Source organism: Melanerpes formicivorus, unplaced genomic scaffold (assembly GCF_026170545.1).
Source record: "Melanerpes formicivorus ecotype bairdi unplaced genomic scaffold, bMelFor1.0.p_v2 SCAF_9, whole genome shotgun sequence".
NCBI classification, from domain to species: Eukaryota; Metazoa; Chordata; class Aves; order Piciformes; family Picidae; genus Melanerpes; species Melanerpes formicivorus.
Window position 1 is genome coordinate 20,179,694 of NW_027142361.1, and position 14,532 is coordinate 20,194,225.

The 14,532-nt window shown below is 51.3% G+C and overlaps 1 protein-coding gene across 2 annotated transcripts in view; it reads left to right on the forward strand.

The window, feature by feature from the left end:
• The first annotated feature begins 1,569 nt into the window (after positions 1 to 1,569).
• MTMR9 (myotubularin related protein 9) overlaps positions 1,570 to 14,532 on the forward strand; it is a 118,781-nt gene continuing 105,818 nt past the window's right edge. For both annotated transcript variants that reach the window (XM_068143216.1, XM_068143217.1), the window contains exons 1-3: positions 1,570 to 2,264; positions 12,769 to 12,877; positions 13,781 to 13,906. In XM_068143216.1, the coding sequence (XP_067999317.1) occupies positions 2,080 to 2,264; positions 12,769 to 12,877; positions 13,781 to 13,906 (420 nt within the window). In that variant the 5' untranslated portion in view covers positions 1,570 to 2,079. The remainder of the gene's footprint in view (positions 2,265 to 12,768; positions 12,878 to 13,780; positions 13,907 to 14,532) is intronic.

The following is a 14,532-nucleotide window of genomic DNA, read 5'->3' on the forward strand; positions in this document are numbered from 1 at the left end:
AATCATAATACTAAGCCAGTTGTGGAATGTATTTCACGAACGTGCACTAGAACATGTATATAAGTTGGTGATTCATCGGTTATTAATAGTTTGATAATTAATAAAATAATATTTTTCATAATTCATATTTCATATTCATAAATTTAATAACCTCTTCACCACAGGAATCAACGGTGCACAAACCCTGAGAACCCTGAGTCAACTAAGAGACCCTGAGAATCCCTGTTTCCCTTTTCTTTGCTTCGTCTGCAAAGAGACAAACTGTTTTCCATTTTTCTCTTTTCCTGATTTTCTTGGACTTTTGAATCATCTACATCTGAGTATAGCCGGAATGGACTATGAACTTTACTTACAAACTGTAAATATTGTTTTGAATTGGATGGACAGTATGTACAGCCAATTAAAATTGTTTAGAAGGGGTGGACTGTGACCGTTTGAGGCTGTGCCTTTAAGAAAGGGACAGTGCTGGGACACTCTGGCCAAATGTTTTGGTGAAGACAATGAAAACATCGATGTTCTAAACGAATTTCATTGGTAGATTAGTAGAATGCAGTTTTAAGTTTTAGAGCAGCTGGAGTTTTTTCTCAGTTCGTCCCTTTCCTTCTCTCTTCCAGCTTGCCTGCTTCTGGGCTCTTTGCCAGAGCGACCTTGAACAGATAAGCAACTAATCCTACTAATAGGCCTACTAGAATTCTGCTTTATTAATAACTGCCTTTTTCTCTGTTTCTAACCCTCTTTGGGAAAAAAGGGAGGTAAGGGGAGAGAAGGGGGTACAGGGGGGGAACCCTCCTCTGTCCGGAGGAGGGAATTTTGTTCCTGTATTCTTGTTTTTTTTACTTTGCTGTCTATTTCTGTATATATATTGTAAATACTGTATATTTTGTGTACATATCTTGCATTTTCCACATTGCTTGTAAAATATAGCATCCCTTCCGCTTCTCCGGCTGAGTTAGCTGTGTTTTTTTTCCTCTTTGTGGGGGAGAGAAAGCTAGGCCTTCTCTCTCAACCCACCACACTGTGCTGCTGAGCCTTCGCCGTGGATTCCTGCCGGCCTCCCACACCCAGCCTGTGACTCTGAGCTTCTGCTTGCTCCCTGCTTGCTCCAGAGCTTCTCAGCTCTTTGCACAACACGGGACTCCTGCCCGCTCCAGCCTGGGCACCGAGCTCCAGCCGCTCCCCCACCGCCCCTCGTCACCCTGGCTCCCCCCCTTCCCGCTCCGTGCACGGAGCACGCCACGCCCCCAGCATCCTGCCCCGCCCCAGGCCCGCGTCGATGACCCTTTTCCATTGGCTTTCACCCGGCAAGGTCCCGCGTCCTTCGTGCCCGCCATCCCCTCCGGCCCCGCCCATCTCTTAAATATCTGTTGGTGCGGCCCCAGAACGCTAGTTGTCAGGTCGCAGGGCGCGCCGGGCCCTTATTCAGGAGGATTGTTTCCGGTAAGGGCAGGCGCGGGCAGGGATTGGTCTTTGCGTGTCACGTGTGCACCGAAGGTCCGGTAGGAACCTCTGAGCTTCCGGCCGGAACCGCTTCGCTGCGCGCCTGCTGGGAGCGGCGGGGCCTGGGGGTCATCGGGCAGCTCAGCTCGGCGCGGCCGCTACCTCTCCTCCGCCGCTACCTCACTTCCGGCGCTCGGTGCTCCCCTTCCTGGCTTATTGAGCGCTCTCTCCCCCTGCTCATCTGGGCCCACACTACCTTTTGTCAAGCACTGAGGTTCCCCCCTCACCATCCTCCCCCCTGCTCTCCTCTGTCAGCTGCCGAGTCACCCTCCAGGACCTCCTCGGTCGGGCCCTTGGCACAGGGGCCCTGCGAGGGCATCGATCTTCTCAGAGGCGGTGGTGGGACTTGGGTTAACCCCCGCCTCGTCCCTTTCTTCTCCCCGCATCATCCACCACGGTGCTGGCTCTCTCCAGCCTGCCAAGAAACGGGATCACCCCTCGGGTTGTGCCCTTGCGCCCCTTCAGGGCTGCTCGCCCCTTGTAGACCATCCCCAGGCCCTCCATCCCGTTGCTGAGGTTGGTTGCCGTTTTCCTCAGCAAGTTTTTGTGGCAAGGCTTCACGGGGCCTGTTCGCTTCCAAGCATGGAGTTTGCGGAGCTGATCAAGACACCCCGAGTAGACAACGTAGTCTTGCACCGCCCCTTCTACCTGGCTGTGGAGGGGACTCTCTGTTTAACCGGCCATCATCTGATTTTTTCTTCACGGCGCCAAGACAACGCTGAGGAGCTGTGGCTGCTGCACTCCAACATTGACTCCATAGAGAAAAGGTATGCCTCCGAATTTCCCTGCCTACTCGTATCGAGTTGTGTTTGTGAATTGAGAAATCGTTGCCAAGAGAGGCTTGCACCTCAGGTCTCTCAAATTGGAGCCTGGAGAAAGGAGAGTCAGAGCATGGGGCAGGATGGGGTGTGAGCAGGTCGGTTCTTACTCTGGGTATTGGTATTTGAGTGTTGCATCTCAAGGTTATTTTTTTTGTGTCATATATGGAGTTGGAATTTTTATGCCTACGCACCTTTGTCAGCAGTATTTGGTGTTCATTGCTCAGTGGATTTCAGCAGCAGCTGTTAAAAGACTTTATAAAGGATGCATCTTGCCCACTGGAGGTGAATGCTGAGGCACTACTGAAGTCATTTGCCAGCAAAACTGATGGCAGAAGTGGACTCTGGACTTTCTCAGCCACAGATCAGTCTCCTGTTCCTTGACACTATATCCCTTGTCTTCTCCAACTGCTTATGGGAATCAATAACACTTTAGCAGCATTCTCACTGCAGGAACACTGTAGGAAAGCTGAGTTGTACCTGCAGCACTCCATTTTAGTTCTGCCCATTCCCTTCTGCTGCAGGGACTTTGGAGATCAATCATCCTACCATCACTTCTGTCTGCTTTACATTGCACCATCACACTTCCCTTGCTGAGTGGCAGTCTCATCTCACCTGATCATTGCCTTCAGCTTCCTCACCTTAGTCCTTTTTGCATTATACTTTTGCATTAATTGCAGTGTCAGTGCCCTGGTTTTGCTGCCTGGAAGAACAGATTTCCTTTCTGATGAGACAAAATGAAGGAGCAGGTTGCCTCAGAATCTGGGAGTGGGTGAAGTGCTGGACATTGATTAAGTTTGTGATTTCTCCCAGTGTTTCTCTGAAATGCTGCATCTTGGGCTGAGGGTGGAGAGCAACAGGGTGCTAGAAACCTCAGGAAATCTGCTCTCTGTCTTGTACTGCTCAGTCATTGGGGCTGTTTGGCCTCCTCCTCCTTGCTGTTTGTACTAAGCTAGCAGCAGCTCCATTTTGAAAACTATTAGCATAGAATCATAGAATTGTCAGGGTGGGAAGGGACCTCAAGGATCATCCAGTTCCAACCCCCCTGCCATGGCCAGGGACACCTCACACTACATAAGGTTGCTCACAGCCACATCCAGCCTGGCTGCAAAAACCTCCAGGGATGAGGTATCCACCACCTCCCTGGGCAACCTGTGCCAGTGTCTCACCACCCTCATGGGGAAGAACTTCTTCCTAACATCCAATCTGAATCTACCCATTTCTATTTCTGTCCCATTCCCCCTAGTCCTGTCACTCTCTGACACCCTAAGAAGTCCCTCCCCAGCTTTCTTGTAGCCCACTTCAGATATTGGAAGGCCTTACAGACAAGCCTGCCCTTCTTTCTTTTCTTCTGGATAGTTTGATGAGCTTAGTTGCAGTGTAAGTTAATACCAAATAAACAAGGGCATAGTAAGTTGTGATGAGGGAGTGGTGCATTGCTAGCTCAGAACATTATTCATGTCAAGAACAGTGTGGCCAGCAGGGCCGGGGAAGTGATTGTCCTCCTGGACTCGGCACAGGAGAGGCCACACCTTGAATACTGGATTCAGTTTTAGGGCACTCACTACAAGACAGACTTCAAAGTACTGGAGTGGGTCTAGAGACAGGGCAGTGAAGCTGGTGAAGGGTCTGGAACATGGGTCTGCTGAGGGGCAGCTGAGGGAACTGGGGTTGTGTAGCATGGATAAGAAGAGGCTGAGAGCAGAACTTCTCTACAACTCTCTGAAAGAAAGCTGTAGGAAGCTGTGGGTCGGTTTCTTTCCCCAAGTAACAAGAGACAGTATGAGAGGAAATGGCCTCACACTGCACTATGGGAGGTTTAGGCTGGACATTAGAAGAAACCTCTTCACCAAAAGGGTTACTCAACACTGGAATAGGCTGTCCAAGGAGGTGGTTGAATCACCATCCCTGGCAGTGCTTAAAAGATGCCTGGATGTGGTGCTAAGGGACATGGTTTAGCAGCAGACTTAGTGGAGCTGGGTAATGGTGGGACTCTGAACATAATGACCTCATCCAGGCAAAATGATTTGTAACTGAGTTAGTGATGCCTGCAGTTGCTCACAGCCCTTATTGCCAGCCCTGGTTTCTAGAAGGTTTCTAGAGACGATCTCTCCTTCCCTGGCAGCAGCTTTGTGTGGATGCAACTGGAATGAAACTGCCATGTAAAAGGATGAAGAGTGTTTTCTCCTTGGTGCTGGAAAGAGTGAAGGAACACTCTTAAGCTGATAAAGAATAGAATAGAATAGAATAGAATAAACCAGGTTGGAAAAGACCTTTGAGATCATCAAGTCCAATCCATCACCCAACACCATCTCATCAACTAAACCATGGCACCAAGCACCCCATCCAGTCTCTTCCTAAACACCTTCAGGGATGGTGACTCCACCACCTCCCTGGGCAGCACATTCCAATGGCCAATTCTCTTGCGGTGAAGAACTTCTTCCTAACATCCAGCCTAAACCTCCCCTGGCACAGCTTGAGACTGTGTCCTCTTATTCTGGTGATGGATGTTGGCTGCATGCTGCTACTTCCTTGGGGATCTGTGAAACAGCACTGCAACAAGGGCAGAAGTGGTGCACAGACCAGTTCTTCCTTCAGCACCAGCCAAGACAGAATTGTTTGTGCATGTTAACCTGTGTCTGCACAGGAGAGACAGATAATTAACACAGTATCACAGTATAACTTAGGTTGGAAAGGACCTCGAGGATCATCGAGTCCAACCTATCAACACAGACCCCATGACTAGACCATGGCACCAAGTGCCACGTCCAATCCCCTCTTGAACGCCTCCAGGGACGGTGACTCAACCACCTCCCTGAGCAACCCGTTCCAATGACGAATGACTCGCTCGGTGAAGAATTTCATCCTCACCTCGAGTCTAAACCTCCCCTGGCACAGCTTGAGACTGTGTCCCCTTGTTCTCGTGCTGGTTGCCTGGGAGAAGAGGCCAACCCCTTCCTGGCTACAACCACCTTTCAGGTAGTTGTAGAGGGCAATGAGGTCACCCCTGAGCCTCCTCTTCTTCCAGGCTAAACAATCCCAGCTCCCTCAGCCTCTCCTCATAGGGCTTGTGTTCAAGGCCTCTCACCAGCCTTGTTGCCCTTCTCTGGACATGTTCAAGTGTTTCGATGTCCTTCTTAAACTGAGGGGCCCAGAACTGGACACAGTACTCAAGGTGTGGCCTAACCAAAGCAGAGTACAGGGCACAATGACTCATCTATTAATTAGGTGACAAAATTAATAGATGAGGGGCGAGCAACTGATGTCGTTTACCTGGACCTGAGCAAAGCCTTTGACACTGTCCCACACCACATCCTGGTCTCCAAACTGGTGACACATGGGTTTGATGGGTGGACCACTAGATGGATAAGGAACTGGCTTGATGGCCGCACCCAAAGAGTGGCTGTCAATGGGTCCATGTCCCAGTGGAGGCCAGTGACAAGTGGAGTCCCTCAGGGATCAGTCCTGGGACCTGTCTTATTCAACATCTTTGTGGGGGACATGGACAGTGGCATTGAGTGCACCCTCAGCAAGTTTGCTGATGACACCAAGCTGTGTGGTGCAGCAGACACGCTGGAGGGAAGGGAGGCCATCCAGAGGGACCTTGACAGGCTGGAGAGGTGGGCACAGGCCAACCTCATGAAGTTCAATAAGAGCAAGTGCAGGGTCCTGCATCTGGGTCGAGGCAATCCCAGGCACAAATACAGGCTGGGCAGTGACTGGCTGGAGGGTAGCCCTGAGGAGAGAGACTTGGGGGTGCTGGTGGACAAAAAGCTCAACATGAGCTCTCAGTGTGCACTTGCAGCCCGCAAAGCCAATCAGATCCTGGGCTGCATCAGGAGAAGTGTGGCTAGCAGGTCGAGGGAGGTGATCCTCCCCCTCTACTCAGCCCTGGTGAGACCCCACCTGGAGTACTGTGTCCAGTTCTGGAGCCCCTATTACAAGAGGGATGTGGAGGTGCTGGAACGTGTCCAGAGAAGGGCCACGAGGATGATCAGAGGGCTGGAGCACCTCTCCTATGAGGACAGACTGAAGGAGTTGGGGCTGTTCAGTCTGCAGAAGAGAAGGCTCCGAGGAGACCTAATTGTGGCCTTACAGTATCTGAAGGGGGCCTACAGGAAGGCTGGGGAAGGACTTCTCAGGATCTCAGGTAGTGATAGGACTAGGGGGAATGGAATGAAGCTGGAGGTGGGGAGATTCAGGCTGGATGTGAGGAGGAGGTTCTTCACCATGAGAGTGGTGAAACCCTGGAATGGGTTGTCCAGGGAGGTGGTCGAGGCCCCGTCCCTGGGGGTGTTTAAGAGCAGGCTGGATGAGGCTCTGTCCAGCCTGATCTAGTGTGGGGTGTCCCTGCCCATGGCAGGGGGGTTGGAACTAGATGATCCTTGTGGTCCCTTCCAACCCTGAATGAAACTATGAAACTATGACTTCCCTGCCCCTGCTGGCCACACTACTCCTAATGCAGGCCAGGATGCCATTGGCCCTCCTGGCCACCTGGGCACACTGCTGGCTCATATTCAGGTGGCTGTCGATCAGTACCCCCAGGTCCCTCTCTGTTTGGGAGCTTTCCAGCCACTCCGACCCCAGCCTGTAGCTCTGCATGGGATTGCCGTAGCCAAAGTGCAGCACTCGGCACTTGGACTTGTAATAATGCAATAATGCTAAAATAAATTACAGCTGTCTTCTCTAGCACAGGTGAAGCAACCCAAAGCTTAGCAACAGGGTTCAGAGTGTGTACAACTCTGTTCTTGTGCATTGTCTGACTGAGGGTCAGGCCATGAGTGGTTGGAAGTTGGTCCTGCAGGCCTTGCCTGCTTCTGTTGCTTTCCCCTGGACAGCAGGTGAACCTCAGGAGATTTAAGAATGTGAATGTAAGATACTGCACCAGAGTCAGGGCAACCCCTGCTATCAATCCAGGCTGAGGGATGGAGAGCAGCAGTGTGGAGAAGCACTTGGGGGTGCTGATGGGTGAAAAGCTGGACATGAGCTGGCAGCTGTGTCCTGGGCTGCATTCATGCATGGATGCTGCTCCTCTGGTCTGCACTGGTGGGAGCCCACCTGCAGGGCTGTGTCCAGATCTGGGGTCCTCAGCACAGGAAAGAGATGGACCTGTTGGACTGGGTACAGAGGAGGCTACAAACATGATCAGAGGGTTGGAGCACATCTGCTGTGAGGATGGGGAGGTTTACAGTAGACAGAAGAGAGAAATCGTATCTGCTGAGGGCACAGGTTGCCCAGGGGGGTGGTAGATGCCCCATCCCTGGAAACATTCCATGTCACCTTTGTTGGGACTCTGAGCAAGCTGATGTAGTTTAAGATGTTCCTGCAGGGGGCTTGTGCTGAATGACCTTTAAAGGTCCCTTTCCATCCAAACCATTCTATGATTAGATGATTCCTGGCCGCTGCCAGGGCTCCCGTGGGGTATGAGTAGGCTCCACTTGTCCTTTGTTCGCTGTTTTGTGAACTACAATCTACATTGTTCCTGTAACCATTAACGGCTAATTAACCTGAAGGAAACCCTTGGGTTCTGTTGAGGCATCATCCCTCTTTCAGGTCGGTGAGGAAGACTGGAGGGGGCGTCTGTGAGCTGCGTGTGCATTGTAAGGCAGGGTGCTTTGCATCCTGAGGAGCAGCAGGCAGACCTTCACTTTGCCGAAGTCTGCAAAGCAAAGAGCTCTCTGGCACTGCAGATACCATTATACAAACGTCCTTCTTAAAGACAAGGGAGTGGCAGTGTAGTCAGACCAAAATGTCAGCTTAAAACCTGAATTAAAATCAAATATTTCAGTAACCCTCAATAGTTTCACTGGACCTGGGGGTGCTGATTGACAGCTGCCTGAACATGAGCCAGCAGTCTGCCCAGGGGGCCAAGAAGGCCAATGGCATCCTGGACTGCATCAAGAATAGTGTGGCCAGCAGGAGCAGGGAAGTCATTGTGCCCCTGTACTCTGCATTGGTTAGGCCACACCTTGAATACTGTGTCCAGTTCTGGGCCCCTCAATTTAAGAAGAACATAGAGACATTTGAATGTGTCCAGAGAAGGGCAACGAGGCTGGTGAGAAGCCTCGAGCACAGCCCTGTGAGTGGAGGCTGAGGGATTGTTTAGCTTGGAGAAGAGGAGGCTCAGGGGAGACCTTCTTGCTGTCTACAACTCCCTGAAGGGAGGTTGTGGCCAAGAGGGTGTTGGTCTCTTTTCCCAGGCAACCAGCACCAGAACAAGAGGACACAGTCTCAAGCTGTGCCAGGGGAAGTTTAGGCTGGAGGTGAGGAGAAAGTTCTTCACAGAGAGAGTTGTTTGCCATGGGAATGTGTGGCAATGCCGGCAACGAGCAGTGTGAGCAATCTGGCAGTGCAGGCCTAGAGCCTGACATGGTGGTAGGCCATGCTCAGCATAAGGGCAGAGCCAGCTAGCAGTGTGGCAAAACAGTGCTGTGCCTGCAGCATGTAACTAAAACAGGGCACTGGTAGCTATAAAACAGAAAATTATCTTGGGACAACAGGACATGCACCTGCATCAACAACCTCGCGTGTCGTCAGTAGTTGGACCAATAATCTGTAATAGTGCGATGTGTGGTCACTCATAGGGAACCAATGAAGCCATACCAACAAGGCACTCCGAGTTTATATAAGTTGTAGAAGTTCCCTTGCTACGCACTTCTGCCTTTCCTTTCCCTTCTTCTATGCTTTGCTTTACTTTACTGTGCTATACTTGCACCATAGACCTGCACCATAGGCCTGCAATACTGGAACAATAAAGGAACAATACTCGATCATATTGGTCAGCTGTATTGACTCCAATCTCCATCATCGTCTATAGGAATGTGCTGCCCAGGGAGGTGGTGGAGTCACCATCCCTGGAGGTGTTCAAGAGGGGATTGGATGTGGCACTTGGTGCCATGGTTTAGTAGTGTTGTAGTTTGAGCTGGGTGCCCCCCTGCAATGTTTACTTCCTGTGTCCAGAAGTCCAGCCCAGAGGGGTGGACACAGGAAATTTTGTAGTATTTCCTACCACAATCCTTTGCACCACTATAAGATCCAGTGCGGAGTCTAGCATGCTCTCTTTTCTTCCTCCTCCGTCAGCCGGTAACTGGGGGAGATGTCTCCTGGCTTTGGGCCTGGCTAGGCCCAAGGCCATGGGGGGATGGGCAGTCTCAGATCTGGCCAGCTGAGACTAGCCTAGCAGTGGGAGGGGGAAGAAGGAGCCCTGGGGGTCTTGGGTGTACCCTCAGGTGGGGATGGGATCTCTCTGGGCCTGCTTTGGGATTTTTCTTTGACACTGCGCCTTTGCTTTTCTGTAAGTGTTCACTGCTTTCAATTTAAACTTTCCATCACTTTTGCAATCCGTTTGTCTGAGTGTTTATTGTTGCCAGGGGTGGGGAAGGGGGCTGCCTCAACCCAGCACAAGTAGTCATGAGATCTGTGGTGACAGGTTGGACTTGATGATCTCTGAGGTCTCTTCCAACCTTTGTGATATTGTGAACTTTTCAGGTGAAGCTTTCAGTGCTATCAGAAAATACCTGGATGTTTTTTTCCCCCCCTCTCTTTCATCTTTTAAAGAAAAGCTGGGAGGAAAACCTTCTCTTTACCTCATTGTACATCCACTAACTGCCATATCACAATGATGGAGTTTAAAGGCCAAAACCAAGAGTAGATCATAACTTGCAAATACCAAATAGAGTCATAGACTCAATAAGGTTAGAAAAGACCTCAAAGATCAAGTCCAACCTCTCACCCAACACCTCATGACTACAAAACCATGGCACCAAGTGCCACGTCCAATCCCCTCTTGAACACCTCCAGGGCTGGTGACTCCACCACCTCCCTGTGCAGCACATTCCCATGGCTAACAACTCTCTCTGGGAAGAATTTTCTCCTCACCTCCAGCCTAAACTTCCCCTGGTACAGCTTGAGACTATGTCCTCTTGTTCTGGTGCTGGTTGTCTGGAAGACGAGACCAACTCCCTCCTGGCTACAACCTCCCTTCAGGTAGTTGTAGACAGCAAGAAGGTCTCCCCTGAGCCTCCTCTTCTCCAGGCTAAACAACCCCAGCTCCCTCAGCCTCTCCTGATAGGGCTTGTGCTCAAGGCCTCTCCCCAGCCTCGTTGCCCTTCTCTGGGCATGTTCAAGAGTCTCGATGTCCTTCTTAAACTGAGGGGCCCAGAACTGTACGCAGGACTCAAGGTGCGGCCTAACCAATGCAGAGTACAGGTGTACAATGACTTCCCTGCTTTATTAGAATAAACCTTTATTAGAATAAACCAAACCAGGTTGGAAGAGACCTTCAAGATCATCGTGTCCAACCCATCAACCAATCCAACCCACCCAAACAGCTAACCCATGGCACCAAGCACCCCATCAAGTCTCCTTCTGAACACCTTCAATGACGGCGACTCCACCACCTCCCCGGGCAACCCATTCCATAGCGCAATCACTCTTTCTGTATAGAACTTCTTCCTAATATCCAACCTGAACCTCCCCTGGCGCAGCCTGAGACTGTGTCCTCTTGTTCTGGTACTGGGTGCCTGGGAGAAGAGACCATCATCAGCCTGTCTACAACCTCCCTTCAGGTAGTTGTAGAGAGTGATAAGGTCACCCCTGAGTCTCCTCTTCTCCAGGCTGAGCAGCCCCAGCTCCCTCAGCCTCTCCTCGTAGGGCTTGTGTTCCAAACCCCTCACCAACTTTGTTGCTCTTCTCTGGACTCGTTCCAGCAAGTCAACATCCTTCCTAAACTGAGGGGCCCAGAACTGGACACAGTACTCGAGGTGTGGCCTAACCAGTGCAGTGTACAGGAGCAGAATGACCTCCCTGCTCCTGCTGGCCACACTGTTCTTGATGCAGGCCAGGATGCCATTGGCCCTCTTGGCTGCCTGGGCACACTGCAGGCTCATGTTAAGCCTACCATCAACCAGCACCCCCAGGTCCCTCTCTGCCTGGCTGCTCTCCAGCCACTCTGACCCCAGCCTGTAGCACTGCATGGGGTTGTTGTGGCCAATGTGCAGAACCCGGCATTTGGATGCGTTAAATCTCATGCCGTTGGATTCTGCCCATCTGTCCAGCCTGTCGAGGTCTCTCTGCAGAGCCTCTCTACCCTCCAGCAGATCAACTCTTGCCCCCAGCTTGGTGTCGTCAGCAAATTTACTGATGATGGACTCAATGCCCTCATCCAGATCATCAATAAAGATGTTAAAGAGCACAGGGCCCAGCACTGATCCTTGGGGCACACCACTAGTGACTGGCTGCCAGCTGGATGTGGCACCATTCACCACCACTCTCTGGGCTCGGCCCTCCAGCCAGTTCCTAACCCATCGCAGTGTGCTCCCGTTCAAGCCATGGGCTGACAGCTTGGCCAGCAGTTTGCTATGGGGGACGGTGTCAAAGGCCTTGCTGAGGTCCAGGTAGACTACATCAACAGGCCTCCCCACATCCACCAGGCGGGTCACCTGATCATAGAAGGAGATCAGGTTGGTCAGGCAGGACCTGCCCTTCCTAAATCCATGCTGGCTAGGTCTGATCCCTTGGCCATCCTCTAAGTGCTGTGTTATTGAACTCAGGATGACCTGTTCCATGATCTTGCCTGGCACTGAGGTCAGGCTGACAGGCCTGTAATTCCCTGGCTCATCCAACCGGCCCTTCTTATGGATGGGCACCACGTTGGCCAGCTTCCAGTCCTCTGGGACCTCGCCAGTGAGCCAGGACTGCTGGAAAATGATGGAGAGTGGCTTGGCCAGCTCATCTGCCAGCTCTCTCAGCACCCTAGGATGAATCCCATCTGGTCCCATGGACTTGTGGGGATCCAAGCTGCTAAGGAGAGTTCCAACCACCGCCTCATGGAACATAGGGAAACTGCTCCTGCTCCTGCTGGCCACACTTTTCCTAATGCAGGCCAGGATGCCATTGGCCTTCTTGGCCCCCTGGGCAGATTGCTGGCTCATGTTCAGCCAGCTGTCAATCAGCACCCCCAGGTCCCTTTCTGCCTGGCTGCTCTCCAGCCACTCTGACCCCAGCCTGTAGCACTGCATGGGGTTGTTGTGGCCAATGTGTAGCACCCAGCACTTGAAGTTGTTGAATGCCATCCTGTTGGACTCTGCCCATCTGTCCAGTCGGTCAAGGTTCCTCTGCAGAGCCCTTCTACCTTCTAACAGATCAACACCTGCTCCTAACTTGGTGTCATCTGCAAATTTACTGATGACTGACTCAACCCCCTCATCCAGATCATCAGTGAAGATATTGAAGAGGATGGGGCCCAGCACTGATCCCTGGGGGACACCACTAGTGCCTGGCTGCCAGCTGGATGTGGCACTATTCACCACCAAATAAAAAGGTGTGGGTGGGGGGGTGTTGCCTATTTATTTATTTATTGGAGCTTTGCCCTGTAGAGATCTGTTGTGGGAAGAGCTGTAACCCCCCCTCATACCTTGTTCTTAAGAGCCTCTTTCTTCATGTCTTGCTGTAGGTTTGTGGGCTCCTTGGGCACCGTGGTTATAAAATGCAAGGACCTGCGGATTATTCAGCTGGATATAGCTGGGATGGAGGAGTGCTTGAACATTGCTAGCTCCATTGAGGTAACACTTCTTAATGAGCAATAACATTTGTGTCCTTAGATCTTCGGCAGGCCTCTTAACACCTTTTTGTACTGCTTAGAAGGCTTTTATTGATGATGGGGAGGGCTGTCAAGGATTAGGGCTGGGCTGGCCACTGGGTGTATGGCTGATGCTCTATTAACACTCTCCCTTCCCAGAGGGGAAAAGAAAGGGAGAGAGACTTAGGGCTTGGAAAACTAAACCAGCTTTAATGAAAATAATAACCATAAAATGAAATTTATAGAAATGTGATTCTGTAGGCAAACCAATGTCAAACCAAAGCACCTGAAGGCAGTTGTCACTAGTGCTGTGGGCAGGCACCGGGGAAATCCCAGGCTTGGGAAATGAGACCAAGCCCCACCTCAGTACAACCTCCTTTCAGGTAGTTGTAGAGAGCAAGAAGGTCTCCCCTGAGCCTCCTCTTCTCCAGGCTAAGCAACCCCAGCTCCCTCAGCCTCTCCTCATAGGGCTGTGCTCCAAACCCCTCCCCAGCCTTGTTGCCCTTCTCTGGACACATTCCCTCAGCTGCTCCTCGGTAGACCTCTTTCCCAGACCCTTCACCAGCTTCATTGCTCTTTGGACATGCTCCAGCACCTCAATGTTTTCATTGTAGGGAGAGCCTAGGGAAATGGTACACTGTATGCAACCCCCCAGTTGCAATTAGATTATCTCTTACCTGCTTTTGTTTCTGCTGCTGTTTTTCATGTAAGCTAAACTACCCAGCAGGTAACAAAAGTACTGCGAGCTCAATGACTGTATGCCTTTGAGTGGCTTGAGCTTGCTTCAGGAATACTAGAGGAAAACACTGCTTGCTGTATGGTCTTTTGGGAATGAAAGAGCAGTTTGTATGAATTCAGTGGCTGTTCATTCCTCTCCCCTGCACAGGCACTTTCCACCCTGGATTCTGTCACTCTCCTGTATCCCTTCTTCTACCGGCCCATGTTTGAAGTCGTTGAGGACGGCTGGCTCTCCTTCCTGCCTGACCAGGAGTTTGAGCTCCTCACTTCAGTGGTAAGTTGCAGCTTAACAGAATACAGAATTAACCAGGTTGGAAAAGGCCTTCAAGATTATCAAGTCCAACCTATCATCCAACACCATCTCATCAACTAAACCATGGCACCAAGCACCCCATCCAGTCCCTTTTTAAACACAGTGATGGTGACTCCACCACCTCCCTGGGCAGGACATTCCAATGGCCAATCTCCCTTTCTATGAAGAATTTCTTCCTAACATCCAGCCTAAACCTCCCCTGGCACAGCTTGAGACTGTGTCCTCTTGTTCTGGTGCTGGTTGCCTGGGAGAAGAGACCAACCCCCACCTGGCTACAACCTCCCTTCAGGGAGTTGTAGACAACAATAAGGTCTCCCCCAAGCCTCCACTTCTCCAGGTTAAACAACCCCATCTCTCTCAGCCTCTCCTCACAGGGCTGTGCTCCAAACTCCTCCCCGGCTTTGTTGCCCTTCTCTGGACACTTTCCAGCAACTCAACATCTTTCCTAAACTGAGGGGCTCAGGACCGGACACAGGACTCAAGGTGTGGCCTAACCAGTGCTGAGCACAGGGGTGCAATGACTTCCCTGCTCCTCCTGGCCACACTATTCCTGATGCAGGCCAGGATGCCAATGGCCTTCTTGGCCA